Source organism: Labrus mixtus, chromosome 4 (genome assembly GCF_963584025.1).
Source record: "Labrus mixtus chromosome 4, fLabMix1.1, whole genome shotgun sequence".
Taxonomy (NCBI): domain Eukaryota; kingdom Metazoa; phylum Chordata; class Actinopteri; order Labriformes; family Labridae; genus Labrus; species Labrus mixtus.
This window is the reverse complement of record NC_083615.1, coordinates 23,476,253-23,495,250: the sequence shown is the minus strand read 5'-3', so window position 1 is coordinate 23,495,250 and position 18,998 is coordinate 23,476,253. Positions and strand designations below refer to the sequence as shown.

General features: G+C 38.2%; 2 protein-coding genes across 4 annotated transcripts in view; both read right to left on the bottom strand.

Moving 5' to 3' along the window:
- osbpl5 (oxysterol binding protein-like 5) overlaps positions 1–9,376 on the bottom strand; it is a 50,018-nt gene extending 40,642 nt beyond the window's left edge. For all 3 annotated transcript variants that reach the window (XM_061036488.1, XM_061036489.1, XM_061036491.1), the window contains exon 1: positions 9,172–9,376. The gene's annotated coding sequence lies outside the window, so the exon portion shown is untranslated. The remainder of the gene's footprint in view (positions 1–9,171) is intronic.
- Positions 9,377–10,876: 1,500 nt separating this feature from the next.
- ptprja (protein tyrosine phosphatase receptor type Ja) overlaps positions 10,877–18,998 on the bottom strand; it is a 44,572-nt gene continuing 36,450 nt past the window's right edge. The window contains exons 30-43 of the mRNA XM_061036985.1: positions 18,629–18,772; positions 18,218–18,416; positions 17,956–18,071; positions 17,749–17,836; positions 17,616–17,660; positions 17,507–17,515; positions 17,272–17,380; positions 15,855–15,945; positions 15,616–15,692; positions 15,322–15,456; positions 13,582–13,698; positions 13,182–13,342; positions 12,942–13,077; positions 10,877–12,843 (exon numbers count right to left, since the gene is read on the bottom strand). Of these exons, the coding sequence (XP_060892968.1) occupies positions 12,697–12,843; positions 12,942–13,077; positions 13,182–13,342; positions 13,582–13,698; positions 15,322–15,456; positions 15,616–15,692; positions 15,855–15,945; positions 17,272–17,380; positions 17,507–17,515; positions 17,616–17,660; positions 17,749–17,836; positions 17,956–18,071; positions 18,218–18,416; positions 18,629–18,772 (1,574 nt within the window). The 3' untranslated portion in view covers positions 10,877–12,696. The remainder of the gene's footprint in view (positions 12,844–12,941; positions 13,078–13,181; positions 13,343–13,581; positions 13,699–15,321; positions 15,457–15,615; positions 15,693–15,854; positions 15,946–17,271; positions 17,381–17,506; positions 17,516–17,615; positions 17,661–17,748; positions 17,837–17,955; positions 18,072–18,217; positions 18,417–18,628; positions 18,773–18,998) is intronic.

The following is an 18,998-nucleotide window of genomic DNA, read 5'->3' as shown; positions in this document are numbered from 1 at the left end:
CAAAAACCAAAAAAATAGATGCCAAACAATACTAACAATATAAACCATCATGGCGTTTCCTCCAGGCTTTAGTGACAAAAGAGGCCAACTTATAAACATTGAAAGTAAACAAACATTCCATCCTGACATCATCATTACTCCAAAACACTTGAGGGTCTCGAGCAAACATTTCATCAAAAAGAGGTACTCTCAGTTCCTCATAAAAGGGACAATACAAAAGAAAATGAGATTCACTCTCCACTTCTCCTAAATCACAAAGTTCACAAATTCTCTGTTCCTCTGGGATATTTTTAAATCTGCCAACTTCAAGTGCCAAGGGAAGGATTCCTGTCCTTAATTGAGCAACCAAAGATCTTTGATTTGCTTTAACATATAATTCGGTATCATAATTATGCTTTATTTGGACATATGTTCGTAATTTAGGTTTTAACAATATTTCATTTAACCATTTTTCATTGAATACAACAAGTAACTTTTTTTTAATCTTATTTACGCTGCATGATAAATTATTTCTATAGATAAACTGTAAATCCGCTTCTTCAAAAACAGCATGAAGCTCTGCATCCCATGGAGAGTTCTGAACTTTACTCCAGAGAAAAACGTTCTTGTTGATCCTGTCATCAGACATAATGATAAATCGATTCCACAGTCTAATCATGTCGCATTTCCTCCTTATTATACCAGGAATCCAACCCATGTCACCTTGAGCAGCCAAAGAGGGAACAAATCTATGAATGCCCAGAAAACAACAAATAGCTCTGTTTTGTACTGCATCTGAAATTCTTCTTTCTTTAAATCCCCATACCCCAGCAGCATAATTCAAAATGGGAGAAACACATGCATCATACAGTTGAGCGTAAGTAGAATAACCAAGGTCTTTACATATTTTTAATTTGTTAACAACAGCCCCCAAAGCTCTGCTAGCTGAACTAGCAAGGAGTTCAATTCCACTTTCATAATTCATATATTCATCAAGTGGAAATCCCAAATATTTATACACAGATACATTTTCTAATGGCATATCCCAAAAAGTAAAGCTTTTTTCACTTCTTGGGACACACTTTAATGAATTATCTGTGTTTTACTCTGATTTATTGACAGCCTCCATCTGCAACACCAGGTCTTAACTAAATTTAACATACGGTATTTTGTAAATCATCCTCCGATTCAGCCAGCAGAGCAATATCATCCGCGTACAACAAAGTACCCACAGTTAAATCATTCAAAGGTATACCTAAATTAGCATTCTTGATTTCAAGAGCCAGGTCATTTATATATAGAGAAAACAAACTCGGGGACAGGACATCACCCTGTTTAACACCAAAGGGGGTTTTAAACCAGTCAGTTTGAAAATCATTTACCTGAACACATGCAACAGAGCAGCTATACAGTGATTTTAGAGCTTGATAGAATTTCCCATCCACACCTGCTTTTAAAGGTTTTAAGGCAAGCAGATCTCTATTTACCCAATCAAAAGCCTTCTGGAAATCCACAAAACATACAAAAGTAGATTTATTTTCTGCAGTTCTTGTCCTGACAATTGTTGAAATTGTGTAAATATGATCAATGCAGGCTCGATTCCTTCTAAACCCATTCTGTTCATCAACTAAATACTCCTCTGTTTCCAGATACTGGGTCAGCCTAGCATTCAAAATACTACTATACAATTTATTCACTGTGCTAAGAAGGCTGATTCCTCTGTAATTGAGTGGGATCCTAGGGTCATTCTTAGATGACTTTGGGATAGGTTTGATAATAGATTTATACCACGCAGAAGGAACGATACTGTGTTTAAAACAAAACCTAAACAGACAGAAAAGCATGTTTAAGAGAGGAGGTGATTTTAATACTTCATTTGGGATCTCTCTACTGCTTTTTTCAGCTTAGACTTATTTATAGCAGTTTTCACTTCTTCCAAAGTAATATCATAATTCAAAAATAAATTTGGTGAATAGTTTTCTCTGCTCATATTTCTCTGTAAATCGTCCTTTAATTTACATGCATCTTCAAGAAAAGCATCTTCAAAAATTGGTGGATTATTACTTCCTGAAAATAAATCACCAAAATCTGTCTTCCACTTTTTAATTACAAACTCTTTCCTGAATTCCAGGACATCATTGCTTAGGACAACCTCCATAGGTATTTTCTGTATTCTCCTTGGGCCTAATTTATTAATTTCCCTCCAAAATTGTTGTGGATTATTGGTTTGTAAATAGTTTAATCTCAAGGACTGCCCTCTACTAAACTTCCTTTTGTGGAACCTTCATTTTTTATCAAATGTAAACTGTGCTTGCCTGTAATTTTCTCTCAGTTGTTGTTTCCTCACTGGATCATTACATCGAAGAAAGTTCTTTTCAGCTATTTTTCGTTCATTCCACAGTTTTTGGAGCTGAGAATTCCAGTAAGGTTTAGAACACCTTGCTACCTGCTGAAATTTGTATTTATTTAAATTATTGGGTTGACATTTTTCCATTTCTAAAATCATCATTTCACAGAACTGATTGTACCATCCATCAACATTATTTTGTGTACTTTGACAGGTTTCAAGTTGTTCAGAGGACAAAAAGTTCTCAGGAAAAGTTCTGCATCTCCTTTTTGATTGTGAAACTGATTTATTTTCTTCTGTTATTTGAGCTCCAACTTTAAATGTTAGCAATAAAAGTGAGTTATCCGGTAAGTGACATCTTTTTCCAATAAGGTTCATACAGGTTGCAGTATTTTGATCTTTAAGGTCTGTGGCAGTAATTACTTTAAAGGCAAGACAAGACTCAAGGCAATTATGGGGTGTGACTATATATTCCACTACAGCTTTACCTCTTACTGATAAGGAAGTAGAATTATCATCATTTAGATTTTTCCTGCCATTTAAAACACAGCATTTAGAGTCCCTAAGAAATTCAAGAAAAGATTCACCATGGCTATTTAATGACAGATCTAAGGCCACTCTGGATAAAACATTGTCTAAATCCCCAATACAGTCCTCTTTATCCGAAATACGACTATTAAAGTCGCCACAAATATATATTGCATCTGTATCCAAAGAATAAACCTGAGTTAGTAAACAACTGAAAAACGTGTTACAGTCTCTTCCCCTACAGATCCTTCTGGGGACAAATAACAGGAGAAAATCATGAAGCTATACTGCAGATCTCGATGTTCAAACCGTACTCCAATTATGCCATCCACAGATTTATCCACAACATTAATTTTAAAGCATTCAAAAAGTTCATTTTTAACTAAGAGACCGACTCCTCCTGAGCCCTTTGGGGCACGTATATGTTTGTTTCTGTTGTTTCCGAACCACGTATAGTCAGTTAACTCAATAACACCGTCACCGGATAAATGTGTCTCATTAAGGGAAATAATATCTGGATTTTGCGACTGTAATAATAAACTTCGGAGCTCGCAGTTTGTAGAGGTCCATCCATTTATATTCCAAGAGACTGTCTCCAAGAGACAGACAGGATGAGTCATCTTTCACACACTTCTTAAGTTCACCTTTCAGGATCTTTTCCAGCGATGTGTAGAGCCCATCTACCTTGCTGTTTAGCTGTTTTTCAATATTATCCATTTTCACCTGGATCACTTTCATCTCTTTTAGGAGCAAGTTGGTGTCCCCCTCGTCCTTATCCTGCGCTCGGTTACGCATTTGTATTCCTTTTTCAGCCATCTCAGATACAGATTTTAAGTTTTATCTTCCTTAGATGGTAGAGTGTAATGTATCGAAAATAAATCACTGATTTGTTTTGAAAATAATTCGTTTTTTACGCAGAAAGCCTAGAAATAAACAGAAAAGTTTGTCAGACACACATGCACGTGTGGTCTCCCTGTGTGGTCTCCCTGTTGAGTTGTTGTTTTTTGTCCAACCTTTGCATCAAAGTCGAACATTTATTCTCTCCTCCCTCTGTTTTTGGTCTCAACCAACACCTCAAGGAAATATGTATTAGTATTTCTGTTGTTTCACTGAGTCAAACTGAGCATGCTCAGTCTCCAATCAGGCCTCTCTTCATCTGACAAGTTGACAAGTTGTAAAGCAACACTTGATAGTAACACGTAAGATATGCTGTCCAAAAAGATTTTGATTAAAGATAATAGAAATAAAAAAAGATGTCCAGATCAAGTCCTATAAAGACAACCTAAGAAATTAACATTCCCTACCCTAGCACAATGTAGTTCAAATTAAGTATGTATAGTAACACAATGAATCTGACTAACAAAAATGCATAATACGGTCTTAAAAAGAAAGTACCTTATCGTCTTTGTCTGACTATTATAATAAAATGATACAAGCTGCTTCCTCAGATTAGGGTCTGTGTTTATTACAGGGTGTAATGATACTGGTGTCACAATGAACAGCTGACATGATAGCAGTAAAACATTTGGACCAGAGGGAATTTGCATCTCTCAGCTAGATATAGACAAATTAACAAGGCTGTAATGTCACATATTTTGTTGTGTGATATCTGCAAAATAATGTTTCCATTTGGCGTAAAGCTTTAAACATCTAATGTGTTTGTAAGGAACCATATCTTCAATGTTTACAATCAGTTTCAGCTCTGTGGTGTTCTCTGGGAAAAAAATGTTCCCTCTCTCTTTAGACATAAAGGCCATCTTACAGCTGTAAAGTTACTTGGGACAAAAAATAAACTCACGACTACGGGAGGGGAGAGGAGTCTTGGCAAAGAAGCAGCTGTGAAAAGTGCGTTTGGTCTCTGGGGGCAGAGAGACAGATTCAATATGGAGCAGTATTAGCCTAGATTCCCCCACTTGATGCTGGGGAAAGCATTTACACCTCAGGGGAGCTGATGCAGTGCTGAGCCACTTATCAAACCTAGGAGAGGGAAACTTCCATTGTTAAGAGCAGTCAGATTCAAACTTACATAGTGTCGGGTTAAGTATCATTTGGAAAAATACTAGGAGGAATTTTCACACTTGTCACATACTGACAATCAAGCATACCTCGGTGAGTGTCACAATCTTTCTAACATACAGCCTTCAAAACATTCAATGCATTTTACCCACCTTGCACTAAGCATTTGGTATTTTGAAATCCCACTTGGGGGTTACCTAAATCCATCAGCGAGAAAGTGTAGTGTTGGTTAAACATAAATGCACTATAGAAAAACAACTTGTCTGACATGCATGTAATTTTGGTAGAAAAAATGTTAAACAATTACACTAGCCCAGTGTTTCCCCTACCATTATATTAGGGGGGCAGACAGCTGAAAAGGACAGCTGTCATTAAAAGTAACGCATGGACACTAAGATTCCTTCAAGTGTCGGCTTGTCCCCACCCCCACCCAACGCTGTAAACCTAGGGGAAACACTGCTAGCCTTTGACTATAATAAGCGAGTGGCCAGGCAGTCCTCTATAATGGCAAAAGGCATAACACAATTTCAGCTTGGTGTAAATTTGAATACCGCAGGGTGAAGGTCATTCTCCACGGCCAACAGGTTGGTACCTTGCATGGAAGTAGTAACCTCTGATGTTGAAAAATTAAGGCAAGGCCTAATTGAGGAAAAAAATGCTATTCCTTGAGTGTCCAATTGAGGCTGGCTCCAAAAACCAAGTAACCCCAATTAAAGCCTGTATAAAAAGGCCCAATTTTAGAACAGAAATAAACATAAAGTTGGTTCAGAAAACTGTTTTGGGCTCCGTAGCAAAATTCTTCATCAGTGAAAACTGTACAGGGGTGCATTTTTTGAGAACGAGTTCTTTCTGATTATATTAAGCTTAAGTGATGACCCGCCTCAACTCCACGTCCTAGCCCACTTCTAGATTAACCAGAGGTTTGTTGGAGTCAGCATTTCCAATAGTGGTGTCACGTATCATAAATCCCACAGTTTGGATCAAATCATGGATGTTGACCACAAATCTGATTTTTGGATCGACAATAAAAACAAAAACATTTGTCATATTAATTTTCCTCAGCTTGACGACTCAAATTTTTCCTCAGCTTGACGACTCAAATTGTGCATTTTAACATCATCACTGCAAATTAACAGCCTGCTTGTGTGAAAAGTCTGCAAAAATTATATTTAACATATTTTAGGAGATTGTACAGCGGGTCAACATGGCACCTTTTAAGCCCTGCCTCTTGTTTCACTGAGACTCTGCACAGGGTTTTAGCGGGAGTGTTTATTAAAGGCTACTCCATATTCATCATTTTTCCATCGATCCGTGGATCACGTGCCTTGAGGGGTAATCAAAATGGGTCACGAATTAAGCCTGATTTGTTCCACCACTAATTTCTATTATGGCCACTGCCAGCGTGGGGCTTCATTATGCCTCCTTAAAAACCAAGGGGTGACTACATCCACCTTTTCAACAGTCTTTGCTTACATGGCAGCATTCACCATCACTTTTTAACTGTGTGTGTGTGTGAATTGGAAAATATAAGTGTAAAGTGCTTTGAGTTGTTAAAAGGCTGAAAAGGAACTTTATACAGTTTGTGTGGCAATTGTGAATTAAACCATTCAATAAATTCCCCATTTCAAATGGATCCCCTGATGATGTTTATTAATTGCGGAAAATTGGGAAAAAAGTGACCATTTTGGCTTTCCAGTCCAGCTGGAGCTGTCAAGCAGCAATTAAATCCTAAACCCTCACAGTAGGTCAGCAGGACACATTTCGGTAGCTCATCCTATAGAGTCGTGTGGTTAGGCATGAGGATTCCTCGCAGCACAGCAGGAAAGTTGGGGCATCTGTTGCCGTGTTTTCCTGCTAAAAGCAGTGATTAAAAAAATGCCACTAACCACCCACAGAAACAGCTCAAACTGCTCTTCACATTCTCACTACCATTTTCTCTCTCCTTCTTTCACGACTACTCTCTCTGATTTGTCATTCAGGGCAGATCAAAGCCACAGTTGTAGTTGATAGGCTTAGAACCAACACCATTAAATATCCCCACCTGATTAGTGCAAGGTAGTCTGTCACATGACACAAGCAGACTCTGGGTGTTAACAGATAAGCAGAGAAAGTCTCACATCATTATAAAAGCCAAGTTGTAAAAACCCAGGACAATGTGGACTAGATGTTCATTGTCCTGATATAGAGGATTAAGGCTCAATCTAATGAAGAGCATTAGAAAGGGCATTAAAAGTATTTAAATCAGAGACGCACATACCCTAGAAGCAGTATCTGTTGTTATTGATCACGTGACCTATTTCCAGCAGCCATGCACTATCAATGACCTTCAAATGTCTATATGTTACCACCTGCTGACACCACTTGCAGCCAGACGTTTTGCGGTCATTCAATATGAGATCAATATTAGTTCAGTGCAAGCTCATAGAGAAAACTAATAGAGGATAATAGACCTTTATTATTTTGTATAACATGGAGTGATGGATGAAGTTAAGTGAAAGTGAAGACAGATTGAGAAAACACAGAGACAACAAAGCACAGAAGGAATATGGCTAAAAAAGAGAAAGTGGGGAACAAGAGTGTTAACTGTCTTGTCTCACTGTCACATTTCTCTTCCAGCACTCTGGTAATCATTTCCTCGTTGCTTATATTGCCTTCTGTTTAGAGTTTTTTTCACCCCCAGAATTTTGAGCGACACATAGTAAGCCTTTTAACCATTAACTAAAGTGCACTTCTGTGCTATTCTCCAACTCCACATAAAACCACAATGATTAAAGATGATGAGCTCTCCTATCTATTGTGCACTGGGATTAGACAGAGATGGATGAGGCAAAGTGGCACTGTACAATCTTCACATTTAGTCATCAAGATCAATTATCACAAGTACAGACAGACCCGTACTGGACTTATGATGCCATCACAAATGTCAGTGTTTTTCAAAAAAAATGACAACCCAGTTATTTTACAGACAAATATTTAATGAAGATCCCTTTATATGAGCTTTTACCAAAGGTACTGACCAAGATCTTTATGGAGCAGGACATTTAGCAGCTGGCATAATACTCTGTATGTTTAGGTAGATGTGTACTGTGAGGGTTAAACTGCTTTTGATATAAAACATTTATGTATAACAATTAATTTAGCCTCTCCACATGTTATAGCAATATAATAATAATAATTGTATTTCTAACGCACTTTACATTTAAACGAAACCCTCAAAAGCTACAATTTCAAGAAAACCATCAAAACAATAGCACTAGATCTAAAAATATGTCTAATAAGCCAGTTCTCGCAGATTTATCAAACTAGTAATACTTACATGCACTTAAAAATGGGGGTTAATATCAAAATCACTGTGATTTTACACTCTCTCTTTAAAGATAACATACTTTGTTTAATTATCTGTTAGCTAAAAAAATCAAATTTCAAATTCAAATGCATAGAGAGGTATCTGTAGGAAAGACTGGTGTTGACAGTCATAATTTGCTGGTAGTGAAGGCATGTCAAAGGTTACAGCTTTAGCTTTACACCAGCAACACTGGATCTGTAGCATGCTGAGGTTTGCACTGCAGACTATATGTACAGTAACATTCACCTATGTGTCATGTGTATTTTGCACTACATGATGACTTAAGGTTACATACAGCATGCAACATGTCGTGTCCTGCATGAAAGTCAATGTATTATGATTCACTGGACTAATGGAGGTCGTTTGTACAGCAAGTACTATTCAATCGTAATTCTTATTCCTCCCATGACAGCTCTGCAACACGCGTTAATAAGGACGGTAACGTTATGCATGTATTGATTTCACATCCCGGTTAAACGTGAAGTAGGTGTAAGCAGGAAGGTAAATCGATCACATAGAGGTACCTGTCGTTGCCTGTCACCACCCTAAACGTTGGCTAGCTCCATGGTTGCCATGCAAACCGGTGACAGCCAAGCCGCAGCCGCCGCATGGGGCACGGTCTGCTAAGGTGGTGTTGAGGGTTTACTTTATGGAGCTAGCTTGAAACGTTAGCCACTACTCAGCGACACAACACACCAAACAGACACAGATAAACATCAACACAACACATTACCAAATTCATTTCAATTATTGCGACGTTTAAGCCCCAAAAACTACCTTCAAGATAAGCAGATCCAGCTCACTCTTCCAGTTAATGCTGCGAGAGCTCCATTAGCTGTTAGCACAAGTTAGCACATAAAACATACTCTAGTTGAAAAACGTTCGCTAAAAATAGAAACTTATCTTGCTCGTCGTGTTGGCGTGGTAGTAAGACAGCAGAAAATGTCCAACTTACTCTGTGTCGACCAGCTAGGCGCTCATGCAGTTGTTCTGGAGCTTCATTTCCAGTCCAGCATCATAGTGGAGAGACAGTGGGGTTTAGGGGAGCAGCAGCGGACTGAGGCGGACGACTGGAGTCGGCTGGAGGAGAAGTTGCTCCGTTCCAACATGGAGAGCTTGGAGCGGACTGGATCCCCTGCTGCGGTTCATGTGGCTGCTGCTGCTGCTGCTGCTGCACGGGCAGCCCAGGCGACACCTGTGGCCGCAGCAGCGTACAACACCTGCTGCATGGAACTGTAATGTAGATATTAACCATGGCCATTCAACGTTTTATTGAAAAAAAAAAAAAAAGAACAAGTACTATTATTAGCAGAAATCATGTTAAGTTATAAAAAAGTACTTTTTATTCTGCAAAATGGACTCTGACAGTGTTAAAAACATTGGAATATTAAATATATACAAATATATAGCACCTATCTATCTGTTTAAGGTTCATTGGTTAATTCTGAATATTTTAAAAGCTGCTCATTTGATTTGATATACAAAATGTAAATACATATTCGAATGGTGGAGCTGCCTAATAGGCCTATCTGAAGATGTCAGCCTATAAGTGTTAGATGAAGAGACTTCTTACAAAAATGTTGAAGTGGAAGTACAAAGCTTACAGAAGCCTGTACAGCACTTTAATAGAACACCTGTACTCACCTGAAACAGTTTTGTATTTTCATAGACAGCTGGACAAAAAAACAACCTAATATGGCTTCAATGAGAAGCTGCAATACCCTGGTTTAATCCATTATGGTGGATTTACCGGCTCATAAGCATTTGAGCTCATCATTAAATTTGGATCACCCAGTTTTCTTTTGTCCTATTTTAATTTGTATTTGCAGGTTGTTTAGCTGTCGTAACAGCTCCAGCTCTGTGTTCACTGTTTAGTCCAACATGGGAGACTGCAGTGCAGCTCAAATACAAAGTCTTTTTTTGGAGCCAACGTTTGCATCTGAGAGACATAAAATAAAAATGGTGAGGAGGAGTGGAGGGCAGAGATGGAGGGATGGAGACATGGAGGAAGTGGGGGTGGGTGGAGGGCAAACTGCATAAGACGAGAGAAACGTCAGGCGAATTGAAGCTGACACTCTGACAATTTCTTATATTTCCACCTAGCCAACAGTGCCCACAGTGTGCAAAATGATTGCCCTTAAAAACACCTCCATATAGAGCAAAATCCCCTGAGTGTAGGCCTGATGTGAGCGTTAAAATTAGAACTTTTTGAAGTCTGTGTGTAAAAAGCTTCCCCTCATGAAGAAATGGCATTATTTATTCATTCTTTGAGGGTGCACTTAGCTACATGCACCCTCAAAGTTGCTCTGAATAATGCAGAGGTGTACCAGCTCAGCTCTCCTCTGCAGCAGGTCGTTTATTCTGTTTTTTTCTTTTTTGCTTCTTTTGATCTCGCCATTAGTCTGAAACAGTTCAACTTATGTTGCCTAATCAGAACAGTCAAAAGTAGCTGATTCTCACAGGAACTACAATGTGTGTTTTTAATTATATCTGCTTACTAAATGCTTCACTACACAAAAACTAACTCTGAACAGCTTGGACCTTTGTGACAAAACTAATGATTGTAACTGACAACACTAGGTGAGTGTAAAAAGCTTGAAGCTGTTTGTTTGGGGCTGCACTCACAGACACACTCTCAACACAACACAGCCATACACAAATTTGGAGTTTAAGTTTATTAGCATTTTAATACTATTACATACAGACATACAGGTATCAAACTATTCAATCATTGCTCTTTTTGTGTTTTTGCATTGTACCAGCAGAATAAAAACATTTTGACTATCAGAAATGTTGTGACTATCGGTCATTCTTGTTTTCAAGCACTAAAACATTTTTACATCTCCCTGAAGGTCAACACATTTCTCAAAACACTACATTTCACCAAAGACTACATCAATTCATAGAACACCAAAGCTTTCACAAAACACTACGTGTGAGATTTTTTCATTGCGTATTGTGAAATGTTGTCATGCTCAGTGAAATGTTGTAGTGTTTTGTAAAATATTGTTTTGTTTTGACCTGCAGGGGGACTGTATTCATTATGATTCAATATAAATTAAAGACAGACTTGTTAGCTATACGGTACAGGCAGACCAGACACATCCATGAACTTAGATGTACCTGCCTCATGGAAACTTCTGCCCTTTGGAAGCTGAAAATAAAGCTCAAGCTCCTCTGGAGAGTTTAACATCACAGGAAATGTCCATATATGGACATAAATATGCAGCATCAAGTGACATGACTTTGTTTCTTTGTGGAATGTACAGTGTAGATCAGTGGTTCTCAACTTGATAGCCTCAGGACCCACCAGCAACACCTACATTTGAAAACCGACCCAAATTTCTGAAATGTTTAAACCGATCAGATTTGTTTGATGGAAAATTGTGGATTTTGGATCTCAGAAGGTGCAAAACATGTGACAGATGCAAGAAACTGAACAAAACAAACACATTTGCAAAAAGCTTCAAAGACTTTTTGACTTTTTTGGGTCCCGACCCACCAGTTGAGAACCACCGGTGTAGATGAAAAGGGAAATTATCAAAATACAAATAACGAACATTGCCTCTGACTGCTTAAAGTACACACGCACTGGAGTTGTTGTTTTTTAAAATACAAATTTTCATAGGATTACTTCCTGAGTTCCTGTTAAATGTGAACCATCTCTTTATTCTGAAAAACATAATCACAGTACAATTGTTACATTCAAATGTTGTGTTGAAAAGCAAAATGCTCCTAAGTTTCACAAAGCACAGGCCAAATTAAAATAAACAATCCTTATAAAAAATACATCTCTAGAATCTAAAAAAGTGGAAAGTGTAGGAAGATAAATGCATCCAGCGCATCATTTGCTACAGTGCATATACAGACAAATACAAACACTTTGTATTACAAACAACAGAAGTCCTTCATTAAAAAGCATTGCACAGTTCAAATTGGCTTAAAAGGTGCACAAAACAGTGTCTGGATCATTGGTACAAACATCAGAAGAAAATGTTATATTAAGAAACATAACGGTAAGGTTCCTGAAGTAAGATAAAGACAGCTTTCTGTCTTTTTTCACTTTAAAACTCAGAGTGCCCCCTAGTGGTGACAAAGCATACAGGTTTTGAGAAGGCACCCATTCAAAGACTTAATCTTCCTTTCATACAAGGCCATATTATTTCATCTAAAGTGCCTGTAATAATACCTATACAGCATCTGACATATTACCTGAGTGACAACAATCATCAATAGCACATTTACAGTAGTAAAAAGTCAGAACAAGGGAAAAAGTTTACATAAAATCCAATGTGGTCAGTGATTATGTTTTCACTAAACACAGTTACTTCATTAATAAAACACTCGATCATTTTAACAAATAAATACCACAAAATAGAGATTTAAACCATGAAAGCTTTTCTTTTTTCATTCGATTTCTTTACAAATGTCCGCTCGCACTCTTGCTAAGGAAGATGAAGACCAAAGAAGTTTCTCAGACTTATGCATTATAGTACCCGTTTTTCTTTGGTTCCACATTCTCGTAAATAGAGAGTGCAGCTGTGTTTTGGTAGATAAGATCCACATTGGTTCCAGTTCTCGATCTGATGATGTCTATGGCACACTGGTGTAAGAACACGTACTGGTCCTGCAGGGAGGTGAGAAACAAATGTTTACTGAGCTGTAGCACACTCTGGCTTTGACATAGAGAAAGACAAAAAGACAGAATAATTGACTGTGTCCTACCTCTGTCTGAACCATGAGGGGCCTGTGCATGCGCAGGTCATGCACAATGCCAAACACGTCAACCATATTTTCCCTCTCAATCTGGAAGATCAGATGGTCAATGGCTATGAATGTACCAGTTCTACCAACACCAGCACTGCAAAGAGCCCACATAGACAGAATATAAGATTCATTAGTTTCTTAAACAGTTATTTAGAATGAAGACGAGACAATTTGTATCTTTGTAAATAATTCTGAGACCTGCAGTGGACCACAGCAGGAGAGTGTCTGGAGTACTGGTCCATGTGCTCTCTGATCAAATGTCTGAAGCTGATCAGCAGCTCGGTGGTCTCTGGCACCCCGTGATCCGGCCAGGCTGTTAAGTGGAAGTGACGCAACGAGCGGGTCTCTGCAGTCTTCACCTGAAAGACAAACATTCATTTGAATACTCACAACAGTCATGATTGAGCAATCAAAAAGTCTAGACGCTCAGAGGAAGCACAGAGTGCAGGGTTTTTTTTTTATCAAATGACAGACACAGAAGACAGATTTTTTTATAACAATAATAACAAGATATTTTGCAGGTCCTTGCATGTCCAGGTAACTAGAGTACATCAAACAAAACCAGCTTTTTTATTATACGTGACATCTTTCCACTTACATTTTTAACCCTAAAGTCCCTGATGGTCCAGTCTTTAAGGGGTATTTTAGAAGTTTCTGTCACAATGATGTTTTCATAGTGCTTGGTACCATGTTCCCAGTACTGCTCACATTTTACCTGGAAAAGTCAGAAAACAGTTCAGTTGCAACATACTTTAAGTTCACATACTATCCTCCATTCTACAAGTTAAAATAAATCTCAGAGGTCCCCAAAACATGAAGTTTCTTTTCCAAAAAATCCACTCTGATCCTGTATTTTATCATACCTATAAACCCTTCTATTTCAGCCCTGCTCAGAACAGGCTATTTCTGTGTCTGTAGCTTTAAATGAAAGCAAGCTTTGTCTGACCACGCCCCCTCTCTGGAAAGGCGTGGGTGGTTCAAGTTTTCTTGCATGATGCCCAATTGTTTACGGTGAGAAGGCAGAAACTTGCAGAAAAACACCTAGCTGTGGGAGTGTCACCCACCTGGGGGAGGGGTTGCTGCCCTTTGTGATGTCATAAAGGGAAAATCTCCAAACGGCCTGTTTGAGCACACATTTTCTGAAAAGTGGAGCAGGAATAAGACGGAGAGGATGGACTTTTCTTATAGTTGGGAGTTTGTAGACAGGCTGGAACCACATTAGTGTTTGAAAAACATGGTAAAGTATATTTACTAATAAGTGTTCAGGATTCATGTATAATACTTTTGAAAACACTGGTAATTACAGTTTATTCCAAGCTACACCTTCTCCAGGATTTCAGAGTGTCATCAGACCATTGAGATATTTTGAAAGTTAAACACAACAGTGTTTCATATTGCCTTATCTTATTAAACAGCAAGGGTTTAATCAGCAATTATTCCTTTCGTATTTATGTTAGCACAGTTCAGTTAACTTTAGAAGGTATATTTTGGTCAGAAGATGTTTGACCAATGCATTGACTGGGCTTTTTTTTTCCATAAAAAAAATAAAGATGACTTTCAATGAGATGCAGAGATGTATTTGTATCTTTGAAGTACTTTTTCTTGGTATTATCTCATTTGCTTAAGTGGTCATTCATAAATGTTCCATAAACCCTGTCTATTGATATCAACAACTTAACCATCATTTAACAACTATTGATATGTAAAAACTGCCCTGACCGCTTTGACTTAAACTGGCAACATAATCAGAAAGTAAAAGAATGTCCCTCTACGATCATTGTCTGCGCCTAGCTTCTCTTTGTTTATGGCGTACATTTGTAGTCTTTTTCTGTTTGTTTCCTGTTTCTTCATCCTGTTGTTTTTGTCGTCATTTTAGATAGGAATGCACAGATGTATCGGTTGAACATTGGTATCTGCCCATATTGACCCTGTTGATGAACATCAACATCAGCAAATAGTGTATCATGAACCTATGTAATTATCCAATGAGTATCTGTATCATTATAATGCTGGCAAACCTAACAGCTGATATAGATGGGAGGTTAGCTTAGCAGTTATTTCATGTGCTAATAGTCCTTGTGATAATAGTCCTTGTGATAATAGTCCTTGTGATAATAGTCCTTGTCGTAGCGACTATGGGTTTCGACTTCGACTTCTACGTCATTTGCTGCATGTCATACCTCACTCTCTCAGAATCAGAATCAGTTTTTATTGCCAAGTACATTTACACATACAAGAAATTTGTTTTGGTGTATTGATGCTAAAACAAACTCCTCCAAAAATGGCCTGTCTCTCTTCAGCTGGTCTGTCTAATTGTGTTTGTGTGTCTCTCACTCACTCGTCCCTGTTCATTGCAGCGTGTCAGCATGACCAAAGTCTGTACGTTCTTCTCCCAGATCATCCTCCAGAACTCGTTGACTGTGTGCGGCAGAGGACCCTGAGCTGCAATGTACTCCTTCCTGGAGTTGTAACCCTTCAAAAAAAGACATGAGCCCAGCCACAGAACATAAACATAGATCCCGCTAAGTTTGGTTGGAGATTCTTATGTGTGTCAAACATGGATGCGGGTGAAGATGGAATTATTGAAGTAGCATTAAGCCAAAGAATTAGTAGTTAAGTTGTAAGTACGCACCGGCATGTAGTTAGCATTGATGTAGTCCTCATATGGACTCCCATGGATAATAGAGAGTTTCACCCTAGAGGAGTCATCTAGGAGTTGAGAAAAAAGTGTTTTTAGATGTATGACAATTTAGATCTAGTGTCACAACTAAAATGGGGTAATGACGGCAGATACAGTATGACGAGCAATGATGGTTTAAAGAAGGAGAATTGTTATTGCTGGTAGCAGGTGGTTTTGTTCAGCTGACTCACAGGGGAGCACATTGTTGTAGCGGTTCTTTGGCTTGTTCTCAAGAGTCAGGGCGGTTGTTTTGGACTGTCCTGTACCAACAGCTTTCAGATCCTTCAAAACAAGGAAAGGAAACAAGCGTTGGAAGTCTCACTTAATGGCAAAATCTGGTGCAAATGTAATGCCTACATTAGTAAATTAATAAATTCATATATTCATAGTAATCTTAGCAATTTTGTGACTTTGAGGGGGAACTTTTGGACATGCCTGTGATAACAATAGAAAAATGTTAACTCTCCCTGATCCCAGGCCTGTAATGTTTTCAAGTGAAACAGTTATTTATTTATTAGGATAAGCCCCTTGAGATGTACCATCTCGTCTTCAATGGGGTCCCAACAGAAGACACGTCCCAACATGACAATTAAAAAAAGAGAAAAATAAAGAACAGAAAAACATAGAAAACAATACATGAAAAGTTAACAATACACAAACAGACCACAAAAAGCAACCCACTAAAATTAAACAAAGTAGAGGATGAAAAACAAGAGAGCCAAATGATGGTCAACATGGCCAGCAGTATCAGAGGCAAGAATATGAGCACATCCAAAGTTGTTGGAGAGAAAAGAAAATGCCAGAGACTGCATCATTTAAAAAGTCTTGATTTATTTCTTATCACTTCTAAACAGGGGTGTGTACAGAGGGGTGGCTAGGGGTTGCATGGGCCCCCCTTTGACATTTGATTGGCCACCTCAGGTGTAACCCCAAAATCCCAATCTATGATTGGTTATTTGCCTAGTAGTTTTCTGTCAGTGTAGTGTTTTTTTTTAATTACTTTCAGTTGCGAATAAAAACCTGTGCACATTGTCTAACTAGCAATGGACTTAACCTACCAATACATATATTTCTCAAGTTAGACTGCATGTAAGAGTTTGCATGCAATTTTCTAAATACTTTGAATTGTGAATTTGCACATATTTGTTTTTGAGTCCCAAAAAGGGAACAAGCTAAGAAGATTTATATGTTCCCAAATTACATTACCTACAAGTACATATCCTCAGTGGGGATAGAAAAGGGTTAAAAAAAATGTCATTGGCATCTGGGCACACAAACTTCCTGCTACCCTGCATAAGTCAGTGTCCCAGTTGGGCCACCCCAGTCAAAACAGTCTGGACCCGCCCTGTTTCAAAACAACAAAGTATCTAATCATCTGAGAACAATGAGCAAATATAACCTTGGACCTCTTAGTTTTTACATCTTCACTTATCTTATGTCATATATATCAAAATTGATTATTAAATCTTTCTGTAATAAATGGCATATTATTTTGTACCACATTTTGTACTGGTTTCAATGATGATAGAATCTCTTTGTGCAGTTACTCCCTGCTCGTAACTGGATGCGTATTATTATGGAGTCTTAAATATCAAGATTTTTTGTTACCTCAAACTCCTCTGCAAAGCCACAGTTAGAGTCTGCCGTCTGTTTCTTGTAGTAAGCCTCAAAGTCCTCCACCCTCACAGCCGCACTGAGACACCAGAGGTCAGACAAGAGTCATGAGTTTTTATTCACAGGAAACTGTGGACTGTCTGGATTTCACAATAATGCAGTCTGTGTCTGGTTTAATAAGGCTAATATTTTATAGAACTGATCATTCATGTAAAGGATTAATACTTACGATTTGGCTCTGAAAAATAAATAAAGAAGGAAAAGGAACGTTCAACAGTTAGCAGCAATAGTTGTCCATTAACTTTCAACTTCAAGCACGGTTAGAATAATCTCCTTACCTCATGGAATGAATCTGGATGTCTGGTGTTTCTTTTTTCGATATCCTGCAGTATACAAATGTGTTTAACCTTTAGTCCTAAACACAGTGACTGAAGTACTCTTTTTATCAACGACAACTACACTGTAACCAACCTTTTCCAGTAGATAATGAAGCCGGTGAGGACGATGAAGAGAATGAAAAAAATGCCCAACGTTGCGCCGGTAGCGAGGCCAATCACGGCTAAATGTTGACACAGATTTGAAATGAAATACAGAGAAAGAGGCAAACAAGCAGCTTTTCAATCTTTTCAAATAATGGGAGCATTTCATATTAAATAACAGACTGTTTGAGTGCGGTACCTGGGCTTGTTGGAAGATAGATGTTCTTAGAAAATTGTGTTGCTGAAACCAGTGACAGTGTACCGTTCACAAACTGTCCTTCCAGCTGTAGATTGGTGAACAACACGATAGCATATCTGCAGGAGAAAACAAAACAGACATTAATAAATATCCATATCTATGCATGTATCTTACACTTGTAGACTTCATTTATTACATAATACACCAATAAAAGATAATGTTGTTACTTTTTATACTTGGAAATGCTGCTTTGAGTTCTTACTTGTAATTTCCATTGGCCTGCAGAGCACTGTTAGTGTAGCCTTTCCATTTGGTATCATCTCCAACTGCTATGTTAATTTGGCTCTCCCCGCTACGGCTCAGGAAGTTTGTCTCTTTAACTGTTGCCAGGTATGCTTGTATATTCCCGGTCTTCCACTCAGTGTAAGTTTTCCCCAAGTAAATTCTAAAATTAGAGGTGTCTGATGGAAGGACAGCAATCAATGACATCAGTTATTGGCCCTTGTGCAGAAAAGTTTATCAATCTTTTGTAACAAATAGTAGAATGCACACAATACTCAAAGTGGGCATGGATACATTAAAACAGTCAAGGCAGCACTAAAGGATTACAATAGCATAAATTACAACCATTTTTATTTTGCATTCACTTTCAGAAAAAGATAACCAAACTCACCAAGATTGTCAGCAGTCACTAGCACCCCAACATGTGTTATAGGCCCATTGGTGTTATTTAGCAGGCTGGAATTAATCTGAAGGGAGAACATATAGTGTACTATGTCCTTAACTTTCACCAGATCGTTCTTGTGAGGTGGGGGGTCTGTAATAAATAAAGAAGAAATGAACTCATCATGAAGTTTTGAACTTGCTCTCTTCACCATTTTGCTTGTGCATCTGTTTCTTTTTTTATTTACAATCTTTTTAAGCAATGCTCCACATGCTTCACTGAAAAGACCCCAAACAGGCAAGACGGCAGGGCTGAACGCAGTGTAACATTGTTAATTTTAGATAATCAAGCGGCAAAAGTAGTCTCGCAGCAAAGATTC